We start from the raw sequence: 18664 nt of genomic DNA on the forward strand, positions 1-18664 counted from the left end.
AATATAATTATGCTACTTTTAGTTTATGGTCAGTAAGAATGACTTTTATTCAGCAGTCGCATTAAATTGACCGAAAGGTAAAGATATTTATAATGTGACAGGATTTCTATTTTAAATGAATGCTGCTCTTTTAAACCTTCTAATCATCAAAGAATCCTCAAAAAAAAAAACTATTAGTTTCCAACAACAAAATTAAGCAGCACAGCTTTTTTCAACATTATAAAAAAAGGTTTCTTGAGCATCAAATCAGCATATAAAAATGATTTCTGAAGGATCATGTGACTGGTGCTTTGCCATGACAGTAATAAAATAATAAAAAGAAAATATTTTTAATTTATTTTTATCAAATAAATGCAGCTTTAAGAGACTCCGTCCAAAAACATTAACATATCTTACTGTGTTTAGTGTTTTCCCAGAGGTCCACATATAATTAATAAAGTTGTTTCTGCCAAAATCAATCATAATTTGGTTTTGTATGACCATTTCAACCCCCTCACTGTCTCTTGAATTTACTGAGGTCAATCTGTCTGACATAAAAAAACTGTGAGGGTTCACAAGTCAGTTGTGCTGCTTAGTTTTAATAAATGCTCCTTATTTAACATACAGTTACAGTATGTGTTTATCATACAATTAACTATATTATGCTCATAAATCAGATTTCTCCTGAATTGCTTGTTAATCATAGATTATTACACTATTTTATGAAGGCATCTACATCACATCTCTCTTTTCTCCTCAGACACCTTTGCCAGTAAAGTTGCAGCGGTGCAGGACAGTTACGCAGACGCGGCTATCGGTAACGTGACCGGTAGTAATGCTGTGAACGTTTTCTTGGGAATCGGTGTGGCCTGGTCAGTGGCTGCCATCTACTGGAACATGCAGGGCCGTGCGTTCGAGGTGCAAGCAGGTTCCCTGGCATTTTCTGTCACTCTCTTCACTATCTTTGCCTTCCTGGCGGTGAGTGTCCTTCTGTACCGGCGCAGGCCTCACATCGGTGGAGAGCTGGGCGGCCCGCGCACACAGCGCATCTTCACAACACTCTTTTTCTTCAGTCTCTGGTTTCTCTACATCCTTTTCTCCAGTCTTGAGGCTTACTGTCATATAAAGGGCTTCTGAAGAGAAGAGATGGGGTGGGAACGGGTGGGGGTTGGAAAGAGATATATGGGAGGAAACTTCTATCTGTAAATGACAGACTAAGAGCTAAGGAATAATTCAGAAAGGTCGCTAAGCAGGCATGGATTTGAGCTTTAAAAAAGGAGATTTATTCTTCAGATGCCTTCACGCTGAAGATGAAGAGTGTGAAACATTTCTCTAAGGGGTGGGACAGTCTTAACCTGGAGTCGGAGCTTTTCACAGTCTATATTTTTCTCAACACCTGCTGAGAACGACTTTTTTGTAATGAAGTATTTTGGGAAAAAAATGCATAAAAAATAACAAAAAGAATTAAAGGATACAAAGGACTATTTTCAAATCTGCTTCCAGGATTATAAATAATATTTCAACAAAAAAAATTTAAATATATGACTACATGGAATCTGTTATTGAGTGACATTTTTGATGGACCCATAACGTTATTATTTATTTTTTTCCTTGTTTAGTTTGGTAAGAACTCACAGAGATTACAGCTTTTACCATCAGGTCCCAGCTAGGGAGAGTGGCTCGGAAACACAACGCTGAGTAGACAAACGGAGAACAGAGATGAATATGAACAATGGCTGAACACTGCATTTTCTCCCTGATATTCCTGTATGGATACAATCTGCTTCCATATTTTTTCTGTATTTTTGTGTATTTCCTTGCCGAGTGTTGTTATTTCAAGAATCATGGAAGCTTCAGAGGGTTGCAGAAGAACAGAATGCAAAAATTTATACAGGGGGAAAATGAGGCCTTTCTTTGCAATTGAACATTCATCAAAATGAATCACTAGTGTATTTTCTGATAACACCGTGGAAGAGAGTGCACTGCATCTGCTATTACAGTTGTTTTTTTTGTTTGTGTTTCAGTCTTTCAGTGTGGTTGAACAAACATAAAGCACCCCTGAAGAAATCTCCCACCCCCACTTTACCTTAGTGAGTCCCTCTATATGGAGTCACATGACCATTTTACCAGGAACTCCTTAAGTGCGCATCTAAACAGTGTCTGAAGTGTCAGTGATCGTTGGTGGTGAATTCTGAGTATTTTTCATTGGGTCCTTTAATGTGGTTTGTAATGTTTACTGGCCTTCAGTCCAGGAAAGACTGATAATGGATCAGTACAAACAGATTAATTTAACGTAGTGATGAGAGTTTTTTGGATTTCAGGAAGCAGTAGAGAAATTTTTGGCAAAAGTTTAAATAAATGGTTCACCTAAAAATTTAACATTGGCTGGGAATGCACTCACCCTCAGACCATCCAAAATTGTACATTAGATGAGACACTTGCTCACCAATGGATCCTCTGCAGTGAATGGGTGCCATCAGAATGAGAATCCAAACAGCTGATAAAAACATCACAATAATCCAAAAGGAATCCAAATGACTCCAGTTCATCATTTGATTTCTTGTGAAAATCTGCTGTTTGTAACAAACAAATCCATCGAAAACAAATTTTTACTTTAAACTGTCACTTCTGCCCTAGAGTGTGAGTACATTTTCAGCAGTTTTTCATTTTGGGGTGAATTATTCTATTAAAAACCAGTCATCAATTCATCTGACTGACTAAAGTGTTTCTGTGCCTATTTTTGCTGTAGTGAGCTGAAAAGCAATGAAGTGGGTGGGATTTCTGTATTATTTGGGGAAGGGATGTCATAAAGAATTGTTTAGGATGGCCAATAAGAGCCCAGAACCAAAGAACAGAACTTAGACTGCCACCCAGAAGCTGCAGTGGTTCTCTGGGTTAGTGAGCTTTCCACCCTTGTATGTTCGTACAACTCCTACATTTTGTGTGTGTGTGTGTGTGTATGTGTGTGTGTGTTTTGACATGTTTCTTGTTTGCTCATTTCAAATACAGGCCAAATCAGTTGTATCCAGGACACCAGTGCTGGGAATACAACAACTACATATGTACTTCATTTTTATTATGTTTACATTCAAATACAGTACAGCTGTGTATGTATTGCTTGTGGGTGAGGGTAGTTGAAAACACATTTATTGTCTAAAAATCCCTTCATCCAAATTGCAAATGGACCTGCTGGCATCGCTTCAGCCTGCTCTGTGCTTCCTACTCAGTGACTACTCAGTTCATAATCAATGTTTTACAGAAAAACGTACAAAAATCTGCTCTTTATGACTCATACAGGCTCATGTTCATTAATTTTTAGTGTTTGAACTTGTTGTATGCAGAAAGGCAGGAGTGTGTATTAGCTTAGCTAAACCACAAACACTTTCTTTATCCACACACAATGACATTGCGAGCATGTACTGCCTACACAGACAGCTTCATTTACATCTACTATATGCAACTAATTATGTTGCTTTCTAAGATGCTTTGTTTTGGTGGTGTTCGTTAAGGAAAATATCTTATTTTCCAAAAAGTATTGTTAAAAATGTTTAATAGTCTAATTTAAAATGTGCCCCCCCCACCCCCCAAAAAAATCTATAAGTAATTTATATTACCTGATATGTACACTACCATTCTGACAAGTCAGTAAGATTTTTTCTTTGTTGGTTTTTTAAATATAAATAATTTTTAATTTATTCACAAATGTATTATTTATATTAATTGATCAAAAGTGACAGTAAAGACCATTAATGTTACAAATAAGTGCTGCTTAAAATTTCTAATCATCAAAGAATCCTGGAAAAACTGTATAATGCTTTACACAAAAATATTAAGCAGTGCAACTGTTTTTGACATTGATAATAATAAGACGTTTTTTATTATATTAAAATAGAACATTTTATTTCAATTGTAATAATTTCAATACATAACTGCTTACTGCATTTTTGACCAAACAGATGCAGCCTTGCTCTGTATTTTTTATGCAATCACATTTTTATCTTAGCAACATGATAACAGCAAACTCCATTGAATCATTTATGAGTCGAGACCACTGATATAGATCAGTGGTCGAGACACCCAAGGAGCACAATTTAGTACATGATTTGCTGCCAATGTAAAGTGTTCCAAATCAGTCACTTTTGATGTTCCCTGTGTAGGCAGTAGACAGCAAGGCAGCTCACAAGGTTCTGGAACACAGCCACTCACACACCTCATAAGCTGTTCTGTGCACCAGTATTAGGCATGATTAAAAAAAATGTAAATGAAGAGAAATATAATTAACACAGTATTCAGCTTGAATGCTCTGCTATTTTCAGCGAACCACTTGTATTCTGCCAACATGTGTTGTTGATTGTGTTTGGTGTGAGTCAGTGGGCAGCTAAAGTAGATCACAGCAGATATTCACCACATCTGTGCACATGTGTGCATGTGTATTTTTGAGATGGTTGGTGGTAAAATAGCAGTCTTATGAACCTTCTTTGCCAGTTTGGCTGACTTGGCTTATGGTCACGCTCAGAGTTCGGCTTTAACTTAGTGTGTTTAGGACTCTGTATCAGCCTGGATCAGATCACACACACACACACCTATGCACTCACACATGCACACTTGAGTTAACTAAACATTACTGAGGGTTATTATGAATATTGGGGTGGGCCTTCATATAGGATGGTTGAGCATGAAAATCAGCTGCAACTACCAGCTTTGAACTTTTTCTACTGCCAGCTAACACTTCCAGCTGTTTAGATGCAGGTGAACTGGTTTACAAGAGATTTCAGATGATGTCACTTATAACCGTAAAGTCACACAAGTCTTATAAATGTATCAGGGGTCTGAGTCTCTCTCTCTCACACACAAACACACTCCTCTTCAGCCTGGTGATGAAGCAGATGGTGGTTATATTCATCTATTGTTGTTTTCTTTCTTTTTGTTTTGTTTTTTACTCTTCTCTCACCAAAAAAAAAAAAAAAAAAAAAAATGTTTTATTTTCAGGGAATTATGCATGAAATTTACCTTAATTTATGTCCGCTGATTTATTTTGAATTCTTTTGGTCAACAGAAAAATAAAAAATAAAATGTATTTGAAAAATCTGATATCAGTTTGGATTCATTTTATCTGGTCTAAGTATTTCCATCAGATTGTGCCACATTGTCACCGACAGTTACAAATGTATCTCATTTGATCATAAAATCACATTCTTGCTATATTAGTAGGGTAACAATTGAGGTAACTGAATATATAATTAAGTACATTTTAACCTCACACTTTAGCCTTCTTAGCAAAAACTTTTTTTTTCATAAGTCATGGGTGGGGAAAGTTGTCACGCGTGTTATAATAACATAAATACTGATATTAAAACACATTTCTTAAATACGATGTTTGTGTGATAAAGATTTTTTTATTATTATTATTATTGCATGGATTATTTTTGTTGCTGGATTTTTTTTTTCATAATTATTTTCCTGATTGTGGCATGTTGTTTAAAGTCGTATAGAGTATGTACAAAAAGCTATTCACTGGTGTAAATGTGTGACAACTAACCCCAATCTAGTTTTATAAACTGATCTCCTTGTCCCTTTCAAAGAAAATGTGCTAAAACAAGCTACTAACGGTATTTTGGACTATTTGTTGTGTCAGAAATGTATTGATCTTTCTTCTCGACTCAACCTTTTTCTAGTGCGACGGCGCGCTGTCCAGCCCCGTGGTGCTGAAATGATTCTCCCGCATTTGCTGTGATGGAGATTTAGTGGGCGGGTCTAATAAAGAGGAGAGACGATTGATGCACCACTGCGTCAATCAAAGCAATCAGGAATTCGTTAACACACTGGAATCGTGCTGGGACTGGGAGGGGTTGAATGCTGGCTCAGGAGAGGATGAGGGGTGCGGGACATTGTTGTAGTCAATTACAGCAAAATGTGGCCTATGTTCGGGACCGAAAGATCATCTAATGATCATCTAACGTGCAGCAGGTCTGGAGCTCGTTGAGGCGAGAGGTTTCTCGGATTAATTGCTACTAATGCTGCGGCTTTGCGCCCGGTCTTGAGTCCTGCGACAGGTGAGGAGCTGAACCGGGGCGGGTCTCCCTTATGGATCGGCAGCATGGATGCTTTCAGTTTCCCCTTTAACAGCAGCGGCGACCCGGACAGCAAAGACGGCGATGAAGCCGCAGAGCCCTGGCCGGGAGCTTGTCTCCTCGGGATTGGCCCTGAGGCGGTGGCGACCCCGTCCGGAGCCGGATACTGGACCGCTGTGTTCGATTACGAAGCTACCGCCGAGGATGAGCTCAGCCTGCGGAAGGGGGATCGGGTAGAGGTGCTGTCCAAGGACTCGCTGGTGTCCGGGGATGAGGGGTGGTGGACAGGTGTGATCGGGGACCGGGTCGGTATTTTCCCTAGTAACTACGTGAGTAACGACATCTCGGAGAAGATTCGGGACACGCCGCAGGCCTATTGCGATTATTCGTTGCCTCGGTTACACTGTAAGTAACCTTATACCTTATATGTAGGCCTACTACATAAACATATAATACATTTACCTTCGTAGTATGCTTTATGTATTGGGTTTAGTTGTTGTGCCCCACACTAATCAGTAACCACATTAACTTGTACTGCACATGTTCTCCATCTAACGTTACTGAGGGGGGAAAAATCCCTAAACCAATCTAAGATAGTTTGCTGATCTTCCATCATGTCTAAATTGGAGTTCTGGCCTCCCAACCTGACTAGTTAAGAAGTCCCAAAAAACCCTCTAAATTCAGTCAACTGACTATGTTAGAAGACTAAGACCAAACAAGCTTAGACATGGTAACAGGTTTCAGGCTGTCCCAAAATGGTCTTTAGCTGGTTTATCAGCACTTGTTTTCCAAAAACCAGCTGATATCTAGTCAGAGATTGACTATCAGCTAACAGCTGTCATGTTCCAAAAGACTGCTACAATCTTAAAGGAATAGTTCACCTTAAAATTATAATTTTGTCATCATTTACTGACCCATATTTACTCCAAACCTGAATGACTTACTTTTATCTATTTGCAACACAAAATAAGATATTTTGAAAACAGGATTGGGCCCCATTGACTTCACTGTATGGTCAAAAAAAACCTGAGACATTTTTCAAAATATTTTTCATTTTGGGTGAATGTTCCCTTCATATGGATTTTCCAGCAGCCTCCTCACATTCAGATTCAAGTCAGGCACTGATTTTTATTGATGGGTCTCATTCCAATTCATTCCAGCGTTATTCAGTGCAGTGCACATCTCGATTCGTATGCCACACCAGACTCCGTAAAACATTTTATTGGTGGCAAGGTTTTTCCTCATACTTTAGGTCATATAGTGTGTTTGTTGATAAGGGGTCTTCCTTTAATTATTTTTATGCAAATTTAATGTGTGTTTGTGTTGTGCTCTATGTTTGAGATTTAGAAGCATATCTGCTATGTTTTGCATCCTTCATGCTCTCTGTTATCATCTTAATGCCCTTGTGTTATCAATTAATTATTTAAAGTAAACAGGACACATCTGTAGCAGTGTTTTTAACCTATATTCTCTCTTTCTCTTCAGTTCTTCAGATAGATTTCAGTGAGCTGGTGCTGGAGGAAATGATTGGGGTTGGAGGTTTTGGAAAAGTGTACCGTGCCATTTGGAAAGGGAAGGAAGTGGCAGTGAAAGCAGCTCAACGGGACCCCGATGAGGATATATCGCAGACACTGGAGAGCGTCCGTCAGGAGGCCAAGCTCTTTGCCATGCTAAAACACCCTAACATCATGGGCCTTCTGGGAGTTTGTCTGCAGGAGCCCAACCTCTGCCTAGTGATGGAATATGCACGTGGTGGGCCGCTCAACCGGGCCCTGGCTGGGAAACGCATCCCTCCAAGCATACTGGTGGACTGGGCGGTACAGATCGCACATGCCATGCTGTACCTGCACTGCCAGGCCATTGTACCCGTCATCCACAGAGACCTCAAGTCCAGCAACAGTAAGATATTATTAGACCCTATGCCAGGCATTTTAAAAAGTTTTAGTGCCAAGTGCACAAAATTATTATAATCTCCTTTCTAGGGCCCCTCATCCTAAAATATAATGGCAGCCATATAATTTCAAGTAGAAATATACATTTGTACATATTATAAAGAGAATAAATTTTGTTTCTAAAATAAATTAATAGGATAATATAATTTATATTTTGATATATTTTATGTAAAGAAAGCAGAGTATTTATTTTATATTAAGTTGATAGTGTATCTTAAATATATTTCCGTTTTCTTTCTGCCCACTATTAGAATAATGTAAGATGTACGAACCTTTAAAACGATTTGTTTTCAAATTTAGTATACTAGGACTTTCAATGGAATTAAATAAGTTTTCAATAAATGTTTAAAAAGTAAAATGAAAATGAATGAAACAGAAATAATCTCAAATGTATTATTATTAGTATTTTGTTAACATTTAATTCTGAGATATTCAGATAATTAATACCAAAAGTTAAAATGGTAACTTTGACAACTTTAAAAATAATAATAATAATTTTGCAAAACCTTTTTTTTTGTTCTCAGATTTCCCCCAACACCCCTTTGTGGCCCCAGATTTGAAAACTCATGGAACATGGAGCAGTTTTATTGTCTGCTTTTTTCATGTGTATGTGGTTGTTTGTGTATTGTAATGTATTAATGGAAGGAGTGTGTGTTGGTGTGTGTTTTTGTAGCTGGAGGGCTTGGCTGGTGTATTGGCTCTCTAAATGTGTGTAAGTGGTTTGTAATCCTGTGTTTGGCAGTTGACTTGTCTGATTGGATCCTGTAAACCCAAAGCATTTTACAGAGGATTTGCTCTCACCTTCACTCCCTGCCACTTGATTGGCCTCTCGAAGCATGTCCTGGCCTCTCATAGGCCATTTAGTTATGTTTAGGATAGGACCTTGCTGACAATTGGATGATGTAGTTCAAAGATAAGTCTATAAGCTTTTCATTGGCTGTGTTATGAAAAACTAAGTCATTTAATTTTAATAACCCAAACTTAGACAAAAACACGCATAATGTCACAGCCAAGTTGTGATGTACATAAAGAAGCATTTGAACTGTAAATCTACTCAACCAACCATCACTGGATTTAATTCATTACCTTTTTCATTCATGTAATACAATGTTCTAATGAGGTTTAGAGTTGCCGAAGTTGTTACAGTGACAGCTTTGACCAATTCAGCACCACTCTGGTGGACAGCTCTTATACAAAGCTGGCTGTCATTTAAATGCCAAACCTCTGTTTCATGTACTTCATCATCACTATTGACATTAACTCCGTCCCACAGTTCTGATTCTGGAGCGTGTGGAGAATGATGATCTGAGCAACAAGACTCTGAAGGTGACAGATTTTGGTTTGGCTCGGGAATGGCATCGGACCACCAAGATGAGCGCGGCGGGGACGTATGCCTGGATGGCCCCTGAGGTCATACGCTCCTCTACCTTCTCCAAGGGCAGTGATGTTTGGAGGTAGGTGCAAAGAAATGTGTGTGTGTTTGTGTGTGTGTTTGTGACCTAGCTATACTAAAGGCAAGTTATTCCACATGGCAGCCATCTTGGCTTCAGCATCTTATACTGTCCCTGTGTAAAAAAAATAACACAATTCATTTGAGAATATTCTCCAGAAATGTCATAAAGGTTAAAATAAACTTCAAAAACATATATTGTTTATGAAATGTCCATACAATGAAATTAGATTAGTTTTTGATTAGTCTGTAGTTTCTGTCATTTGCTATAAATACTATATGAAATCTTTTTTTTTCCATATAGTATTTGTTTTTTTACAATTTGTATGTGTATGTATACACACACATACAAACACACACACAGTTTACCTTACAATTACCTTATTATATTTATTATATAAATATATATATAATGGGAGCAAATCATACAGTTGTAGCACGACTTGTATAACCAAAGTACAGTTTTATTTATCAAACTATAGGTCTCAGATAGCAGTGTCCAATAAAGGTTTTGGTTACCATGGTAACAAACAAATGGCGTCATTAGCCCAGTTTTTGGTGCTGTGCTGTGCTTAGCTATTAGTGTCTGAATTTTGCTTCTCATCACAAGTTCTGATTACAGAGTACAGAAGAGGAGTGATGGATAGTAAAGAGATATAAATAGAAAGCTTCTCGATACGTGTCAAAGCACTGTGGTGCTTAATTTCTTTAGATACTTTGTTCTCTACCTGCATTAACAAGGTGTGATGTGTCTGTTGTGTCTGTGTGGCTGCAGAAACAGCTGGTTGTACTCCGTTTTAATTTACTGTTACTGTAAGTTGAAATCTACAGTAATATATATATATATATGTATATGTATATGTATAATTTATAGTGTTTTTTAGTGTTCATTTATAGCCAAACTGTACCAAACCTTTTTTTTTTCACCAAACAGTTGCTCATGTCTTTCTGTCTTTTCTATCAGGATTCTTTCAGACTGTCAACAAGGCAAATCTTTTTTGCCCAGTTTGCCACTGAAGCACATATTTTACATTTTGAAAGAATATGACACTACAAAGACACATTTTGAAATGTTAATACAAGGTTTTCTGTTTACTTGGGAACACAATACCTGTCATCCATTTTATAGTGTTGCATTTTTATAGAATTCTGCTAGTTACTGCACAAAAAATGTTGGTGACAGCTTGTTACATTAGTAGTTTTGTTTAAACTTCAAACTCTCTGTCTGTCTGTCTCTTTCTCTCAGTTATGGTGTTTTGCTGTGGGAGCTGCTGACAGGAGAGGTTCCATTTCGTGGCATTGATGGTCTGGCAGTAGCTTATGGTGTGGCCATGAACAAACTGTCCCTGCCGATCCCCTCCACATGCCCTGAGCCATTTGCCCGGCTGATGGAAGGCATGAAAATCTCATATACAACAGTTCTACTGTAACATATTAACTTAAGAACTGTATCTAACTAAATTAAAATACTGTCATCATTTACTCGACCTCCAAAAGTGACAAGTCAGCATAACAAGTATCAAAAACCGGCAGCTATGCTTGCCAGAAATTCACCATAAAAAGTACTTTGACATTGTTTGTAGTATTGGGACGCCTTAATATTTTACAACGTTAAATAAATAAATAGAACAAAATAAAATACTATATAAAATATATATACAGTTTATTTTAAAAACTTTTTAATAATGAAGTAATACTAAATAGAAGTAATTTAGCTCTTAAGGTTAACATAAAATTTTCATTTTTGTTCGAACTTTCTTTTAAATTGAATAAGTTTGAAGACAATATATAGAAGGCTCATTGTCCCACTCACACCCCATCTCTGAGTGCTCAGCTGGTGTTCTTTTCAGCTGACTGTCAGTCTGAGGTGTTTGTTTTTCTCACCTGCTGTAGACTGCTGGAATGTGGACCCTCATGCAAGACCCCTCTTCACCAGTGTTCTAGACCAGCTGACGGCTATCGAGGAGTCAGGCTTCTTTGAAATGCCGGCAGAATCCTTCCAATCCCTGCAGGATGACTGGAAGCTGGAGGTTCAGGAGATGTTCAGCCAGCTCAGAGCCAAAGAGAAGGTTTACGTGTTCTCAAAAGCTGTCTAAATAAGGACATACCATTGACTTTTTTTTATATATAAAACTATAAAAATACATTGTACTACTGAATAATTCAAACACTTTGCCTCAAAGCCTCAAAGAAAACCTTTTGTATTTTTAAAATAAAAAAGCATATACTTATCAAAAGTTTGCGATTTAAAAAGGTTTGCTTTTTATTTGATCACAAATACAGTAAAAGCACATATGTTGGGAAATATTGTTACAGTTTAAACAAATAGTTTCTGTTTTCTTATACTTTAAAATGTAATTTATTCCTGTGCTGCTTAACAGTTTTTGTAGAAACCGTGATAAATTAAGATTATTTGATATTTAGAAAGCATTTATTTGAGATTGAAATCTGTTGTAACATTGTCTTTTATGTCACATATTTCATAAATTTAATGCATGGAAGTATTAATTTCTTTCAATACAATTCTTAAATCACTCACACTTACTAAGTAAAAGTAGCAAAAGAACTTTAATTTCATCTTGAAATATATTAATCAGAAAAAGTATCAGGACACAGCAGTCAAAAGATTGAGTAAACATTTTATTTGCAGTCTAATCTCTGTTCAATTTACTGTTGTGGTGGTAATGCTCATTAAACTCCTTAATGGATGTGTGCCAAAAGAATTTAGCAGATTATACACACTACATAGAGCACAATGATGAGTAGGCTGGATCTCACAACTTCTCTGTCTTGCTGTAGGAGTTGAGATCCTGGGAGGAAGAACTGAGTCGTGCAGCTGTACAGCAGAAGTACCAGGAAGAGGCTTTACGGCAGCGGGAACAGGAACTGGCAGAGAGAGAAATTCACATTCTGGAGCGAGAGCTCAATGTCATCATTCACCAGCTGTACCAAGAGAAACCACAAGTTCAAAACCGTCATGGAAAGTTCAGGTGCAGTCGACTCAAACTGCGTGATGGGAACCGCATCAGCCTGCCCTCTGGTTAATATTTCATAGTATTAAATGAAGAATTCATACAAATAGCAGTACTCAGTACTTTGACTATTTTATTTATACTCCTTGCTCTTAAATAAATTACAGTAATTGAAGCATTTCTCACTCTTTGTCTGTTATCTTGGAGTTTTTCACAGTGTATTGTGGAATTGCCTGAATGCAAGTTTATGTAAAATTAATGTTTGTTTATATAATGGTATGTATATGTTTCAGATTTCCAGCATAAGATTACAGTCCAAGCTTCTCCTTCTTTGGACAGGAGGTGGAGTCTCTTGGGCAGTAACTCCACCCCTCCAAACAGCCCCTCTGTTCTGCCACGCCTCCGAGCAATCCAATGTAAGTGTGTTCATGGATCTGTTTGATTTTGTGTATATAATTGTGAATATTTGGGTCTGTATATGGCCAAGTTCTTGATATAGAACATCCTTCATGCTGACAGTGACCCCTGGGGTTGGAGGTCAAGCCTGGGGTCGTAATGCTGCTGCATTCCAGTATGACGAAGAGGAGGAGAGGAAGACTTGTAAGAAAGGCAGAACGCAAAGGGAACACAGCGCTGATGAGAGGTGTGCGTTTATGTGTGTTTCTAAACAAAGCATAAACCTTTATCAAATGTTTATTCAATAACAGCATGTATTCCTCACTCAGTCTGAGGACTCCTAAAGAGGACAGTCGGCAACGTTCCTGCAGTGCTCCAAACCTGCGACGTTCCCCCAGACACAGTCCTGCTGTTCCTGGCGTGTGCAGCCTGGCAGAGATGGGTAACAATCACATTACACTTGATTTTTGGATTCGGAATGTTTTCTTTTTAGAATCTCCATTTGTAATTTTTGCCTATACTACCTCCTAGATGCAGTCACAATAATACTGATGCACTGGACTTCACATAGAGAGAGAACTGACTGCGATTTTTAAAAGTCGACATGAAATAGAAATACAACGTCAATTTTCTAAATGCATCTTATTGATCTTATTGTGAAAAAATAATCCACAAATAAATTCAGTAATTCAAGTTAAAATTCCAATTCTGCAACCTGTGGATTCTGGAAAAATGTACATTTTTGCCCAACTCTGTGTCACAAGGCCATGCACTCCTAAGTGGATACTTTCAATCACATAACATTGAAAATTTGTGACGCTGACATTATGTTGGCATCATTGCATCATGCTGATGAAATGTTTTCATTATTTTGACATTTCTGTCATCTCAATAATAATAGACTAGTTTAAGCTCATCTAATGAGGCAGAAATGTCACAGAAATGTCACATATTTTTAACATTATAATATAAACAACAAAGGGAAAAAAAACATAGATCAAAAAACTTCATCATGTAACTGACAAGATGTGAGTTATGGTAGTTATGGTGCAACATTGTGAAATCTTTCTCTCGCCACCCGTCTCTGTAGAAAATGAGGACTGCTGCTTCCACTCAGAGTCAGCTGACTCCCCTGGCCAATCATACCTCTGCATCCCATTCCACAGGGATGGATCCACTGTGGACAGTTACGGCATGGAGTGTGGCATAACTGGAATGGATCCTGATGTTTCCCCCAGTTATACACGGCGGAGCCCCAGTGGATGCCGTAGATCAGAACTGGTGTTGCTGAGCTGCGGGGCGGCTCTGGCTGCTGTCAGTTTAGGTCAAAATCTATTGGACCTGGTGCGTGTGGAAGAGAGTGTACGTCCGCGATGGGAAGGGTTGTTTCACCGTACCGGGGGTCAAAGTCATGGCGCCAGTCCCCCCACGCGCAAACTGTTCAAACGGGAAAGCCCCCGTCGCCCTCCCCCTCTCCCCACATCTCTCACACTCCTGTCTCATTCATCTGTGTCTGATTGTAACTCAACCCGTTCTCTCCTGCACTCTGACAGTGAAGAGCTGCTTGTGCTACATCCACCTATGCCCCTTGCTCCGCTCCCTAGACAGACCCCACCTCCACTGAACCCACTGGTTATAACCCATCTGGAGAGCTTTAAATGCCACCCTTGGCAGTCTCTGACGCCCACACACTTGCCCTCTGTGCCTATTGCTGCCTGCAGGCTTCATCGTACACCTTCAGATGGCGCGATAAATATGGGGTGCCCACCGCTCCCTAACAACCACAATCCCACCCCTACCACACCCTCCAAAACAACAGGTGAGAAATTAATGCAAACCTCTGGGTCAATGACAGGATGCTTATGTTTTTGCCTGGATATTAATAAAAAAAATAGGCTTGGTACTGTTCTGATATAATAAAGAATAAGTCTCAATAGAAGAATGCCATTCTTAAAAATGAACTCTTATTAGGTAGTTTGGCATCATCTTTCATTAATATTTATTCAGAAAAAAAGCAACTTTCTTGTTTATTCATATTAAAATATTCCTCAATTAATATTTGTAAAATAATAATTGTTAACTTTTTTGTTTCAAATAGTTGTCAAAGTCATGCGGCAACCAACATGCCAAACATACAGAAATATATATATATATTTTAGGACTTTGACTGTTTCAAAATCACAAGTCTTTTAAAATTAGATTCATTAATTGTCATATTAATTCATATATTATAAATAAATACAAATATAATATATATATATATATATATATATATATATATATATATATATATATATATATATATATATATATATATATATATATATATATATTAAACTAATCCATTACATCCTCAGTGGATCTGACTCTTGTTCACACTTTCATTCAACTACAAAACACCTGCATTGCTTACAAGAAATTTGTTGTCACTACAGCTGCTCAAGCACGGAGAAAATGGTGGACAGCGTACAACTGACTGATGGGCAGAAATATACAAATATGGGACAGACCGTTAGCGTTCCTGGGTGGGGCCTGAGCAGTATGACGGTATGATGGATGACTTGATAATTGAGACTGTTTAAGTTTTTGGGGGGATTAAAAAAAAAAGAGAAGTGAATGGATTTGTATCATTGTGGGGTGGTTGTGTACATACACTGATAAGACACATTTGTATTCAAACAACATGTAAAAGTGAATTTTGCATCCTATGCCCCCTTTAAATGAACACAACAACCCCTTAATTAACACAACAAGTGGTTTGAATTCATTTTACATAAATTGATTCAGTTCATAGCTATAATTTGTTTTCATTTTGTGACTTCTGTAATGCTGTTTGTGCAGTGACTCCGTGGTACTTAAGTGTGGACCACTCAGAGGTGCCCCGACTTCCTGATCCAAATCTTGGATCTTCCCACCTACGCCCATGTTAGCACTTCCTACCTGAGCGTCCCAAGACTCTGGACTTCCTGGGTAGGCCCCGTACTTGTCCACGAGCTCGCTGTGGATCCCAGTGGGGTGAATCTCCCACCCACACGTCCAGCACTTAAACGCAATCGACTGTGAAGTTTGGAGGAGGTGTGGCTGTCCTGCCTACACCAATGGAACCACCAACCCCCGGTTCCCCTTGGGACCAACTGGATAAAGGACAATAAAGGGATGGGACACGGTCTCTCTCATCAGATCCCAGAGACTCACCTTGCAGAGTGCGATCAGGGTTTTGCTCCTGATTTCACCCCTCTCTCATAATTTAATCCTACTTGGTATCAGATGTAGCACTTAGACTATCAAGTCAATGCAAGGGGGAATTCTGGATACCATGGAGAACAAAACCCTGCTTAAACCAGACTAAGAATGTTTCTTTACCTTCAGCAAACTTTAGATTAAAGATGGTCTCCAAGCCTGGTCAAGATGGACAACTGTTCGCTCAAGTGCCCAAAACCCCTCTTAAACCATCCAACAGACCAACTATATTGGACTAGAAGACCATCTAAGACCAGCAAACGAACTTGGCCTGGTTGGAAAGGTTTTTTTTTCCCCGTTTTTTTTTCCGATGTGTATATAACTATTCTCTATGTTAAGAATTGATCTTAGTGATATGGATTAATTACCCTGCATAAACCAAAGGTGCTTGGTTTTGCATAATCCAGATGCTGTTCTGGTCTAAACTATTCAATATTCAATTTAATATTACAGATTTTCAACACACACGTATACTCCTCAGTTTTTTTTTGTCTCACTTTCCAGTTTAAATATCTAAACATTCTTAAATCAAGATACATTAACTTGGGAATCAAAATTACTTAAGATTTTAAGTCCTGTTAGAAAAGAGAAAAAGAAAAAAAGAAAAAAAGTTAATCAGATTTTTAAATTTTTTTACAGAAACGATTTAGTAATTTTGCTTCTAAAACGTTTTTGTCTTTATTTAAGAATGTTTAGATATTTATTCTGGGAAACAAGACAAATATACTGAGAAAGAATATGTGTTTTTTTTTTTTTTTTTTTGCAGAGTGGGGCCTAACTGTTTGAAAAACTCTTCTTGAGTAATGTCAATCGAATCTCCAGCGGGAATAATAAGCTATCATATAAAAATACAGTCCAAATGTTTCTTTAATTGCCGGACTGATTTCTGAGTGCTATAGAAAAAAAGTACAGGGTCTGCAGCTTTTTTTATTTGCAAAAAAAAACTTATTTTTTTATTCTTACTGATAGTGTATTATCTCAGCTGTCCTGCTGCACTGTATTGACTTCCTCTCTGTATGTACTGTACACAGCTCTGCGTGTTTATAGTAGATTTAGCTCCCTGAACACGGCACTGAATTAGCTGGGGAATATTGGACAGTTTATTTCTGGTACTCTTTGCAGTTTTCAGGTTTTATTTGTCATACATGATTCAGATTGTACACCTTTAGAAATGCTTCTTCCAGTCTCATGAATGTATAGTTCTGTCATACTTGTCATATTTAGACCATTCGAGATCACACATTTTTTTGTGGTTTTCACTGTAGCATGAAACACATAGTCTTTACAAATAATATGCTTGTTTAGTGACCTCTTCACCATCCAAACCACCAGAATTAAACATGGGGAAACATCTTTAAGAGAAAGGTTTTTATTGGCAAAGAATTTATTGGCTCTAAATTTGCAGCTATACAATAATCAGGTACATTATTGCAGTCTTTCGGAGTTGTGCATTGGCAGTATGTGTGGTGTGATGAGTATGTGTGTGTGTGTGTGTGCTGTTATGCATGCAATTCAATGTAACTGGTGGTTTTCAAGGTGTACGTACATTGAATTTTGTTGGACATTTTTGAGAATTCATATTGAAGTAGTTTTACATTTTTAGTAGGTTTTTTTTGCTATATTTGTTAATGTAAGTTTACACATATTTATTTATTTAAATTATTATTATTTTTGACAAATTGCTAAGAAACTTTTCTGTCTGAATTTCTGGACATGTTCAGACATGCAAGGTGAACATTCTTTTGCTCATATTCACAGCAGTGTTATCCTCCGTCTCTCAATCCAGTCTTTCAACTCTACACTGGCAAAAATGTCCTCTAAAAGACAAAACAAAAATTTTTAGCCAAAACACAGTAGTGCTTGTTTCTGTCTACCCATTTCTTTCACCTGAAACCAGATTTAGAACCTAATTTTTCATGCACATAACAAAATGAACTAGCAGTAGAATGCAGAGTACTGGCAAGGAAATTTGGCTGACGAACTTTCACTTCATTCCATCTGGATGTGGAACAGGGTGTATTTTTCTGGCTTAAAGGAATGTGTAGCCATCATCAGTAGCATCTGCTATCATTTATCAGCACAATCACTGTTGTCCTGAAGAGCAGGTATTTTGGGTTCAGACGCTGCTGTTATGAAACTTGTACTTGCACCTGAGCACATTAGACTTGTGTAAGAGCTGAATTAAAGCCCTGAAATGCTGAGATGTGGTGTTTTGTGACTGACTGTCTTGGGGTAGAGTACTAGAGGATGATTTACACATATTATTATAATCATCACAGCAGGTGAATGAGACTAGACTAAATGCATTCTCTGTTTCACTTAACATAAGCATTAAGAAAAGACAACCCCATTATTTTTCCATGCACTAGTCTCGTTTAAAACTAGTAAATGGAAAACATCCAAAAATACACATTTAAGTGTTTGTTTTATTACTTTATCTGTTTGAATCTGTAGATTACAGTAATGTATTTTAAAAGATTTTCTTAAAAAAAAATTTTTTTTCATGCACCGAGCCAGAAATCTCTTCTCCCCTTCACTTACGTACACCAAACTTTCCCATTTAAAAAAAAAACAACAGTATTCTAAAGTTTGTTATTTATATAT

General features: G+C 37.7%; 2 protein-coding genes across 5 annotated transcripts in view; both read left to right on the forward strand.

The window, feature by feature from the left end:
• The window catches only part of LOC128026031 (sodium/calcium exchanger 3), a 37312-nt gene extending 32242 nt beyond the window's left edge, over positions 1-5070 (forward strand). For all 4 annotated transcript variants that reach the window (XM_052612736.1, XM_052612737.1, XM_052612738.1 and 1 more), the window contains one exon: positions 740-5070. In XM_052612736.1, coding sequence (XP_052468696.1) covers positions 740-1116 — 377 coding nt within the window. In that variant the 3' untranslated portion in view covers positions 1117-5070. The remainder of the gene's footprint in view (positions 1-739) is intronic.
• A 694-nt stretch (positions 5071-5764) lies between these two features.
• On the forward strand, positions 5765-18261 carry LOC128026034 (mitogen-activated protein kinase kinase kinase 9-like). The gene is made up of 12 exons (XM_052612743.1): positions 5765-6455; positions 7536-7949; positions 9276-9456; positions 10699-10847; positions 11346-11521; positions 12252-12492; positions 12718-12840; positions 12944-13067; positions 13150-13262; positions 13911-14639; positions 15256-15367; positions 15662-18261. Exons 1-11 carry the CDS (start codon positions 6077-6079, stop codon positions 15294-15296), a joined length of 2670 nt encoding a protein of 889 aa, XP_052468703.1. The 5' UTR covers positions 5765-6076; the 3' UTR covers positions 15297-15367; positions 15662-18261.
• The last annotated feature ends 403 nt before the right edge of the window (positions 18262-18664 follow it).

Source organism: Carassius gibelio, chromosome A13 (assembly GCF_023724105.1).
Source record: "Carassius gibelio isolate Cgi1373 ecotype wild population from Czech Republic chromosome A13, carGib1.2-hapl.c, whole genome shotgun sequence".
Lineage (NCBI taxonomy): Eukaryota > Metazoa > Chordata > Actinopteri > Cypriniformes > Cyprinidae > Carassius > Carassius gibelio.

What these genes read in the sequence shown, in the direction of transcription:
- LOC128026034 (XM_052612743.1), top strand. Translation starts at nt 6,077, where the DNA reads ATGGATGCTTTCAGTTTCCCCTTTAACAGCAGCGGCGACCCGGACAGC. An exon ending in AAGGGCAGTGATGTTTGGAG is followed by an intron (nt 9,457 to 10,698) that starts GTAGGTGCAAAG and finishes TCTTTCTCTCAG; the next exon opens with TTATGGTGTTTTGCTGTGGG. An exon ending in ACGCCTCCGAGCAATCCAAT is followed by an intron (nt 12,841 to 12,943) that starts GTAAGTGTGTTC and finishes TCATGCTGACAG; the next exon opens with TGACCCCTGGGGTTGGAGGT.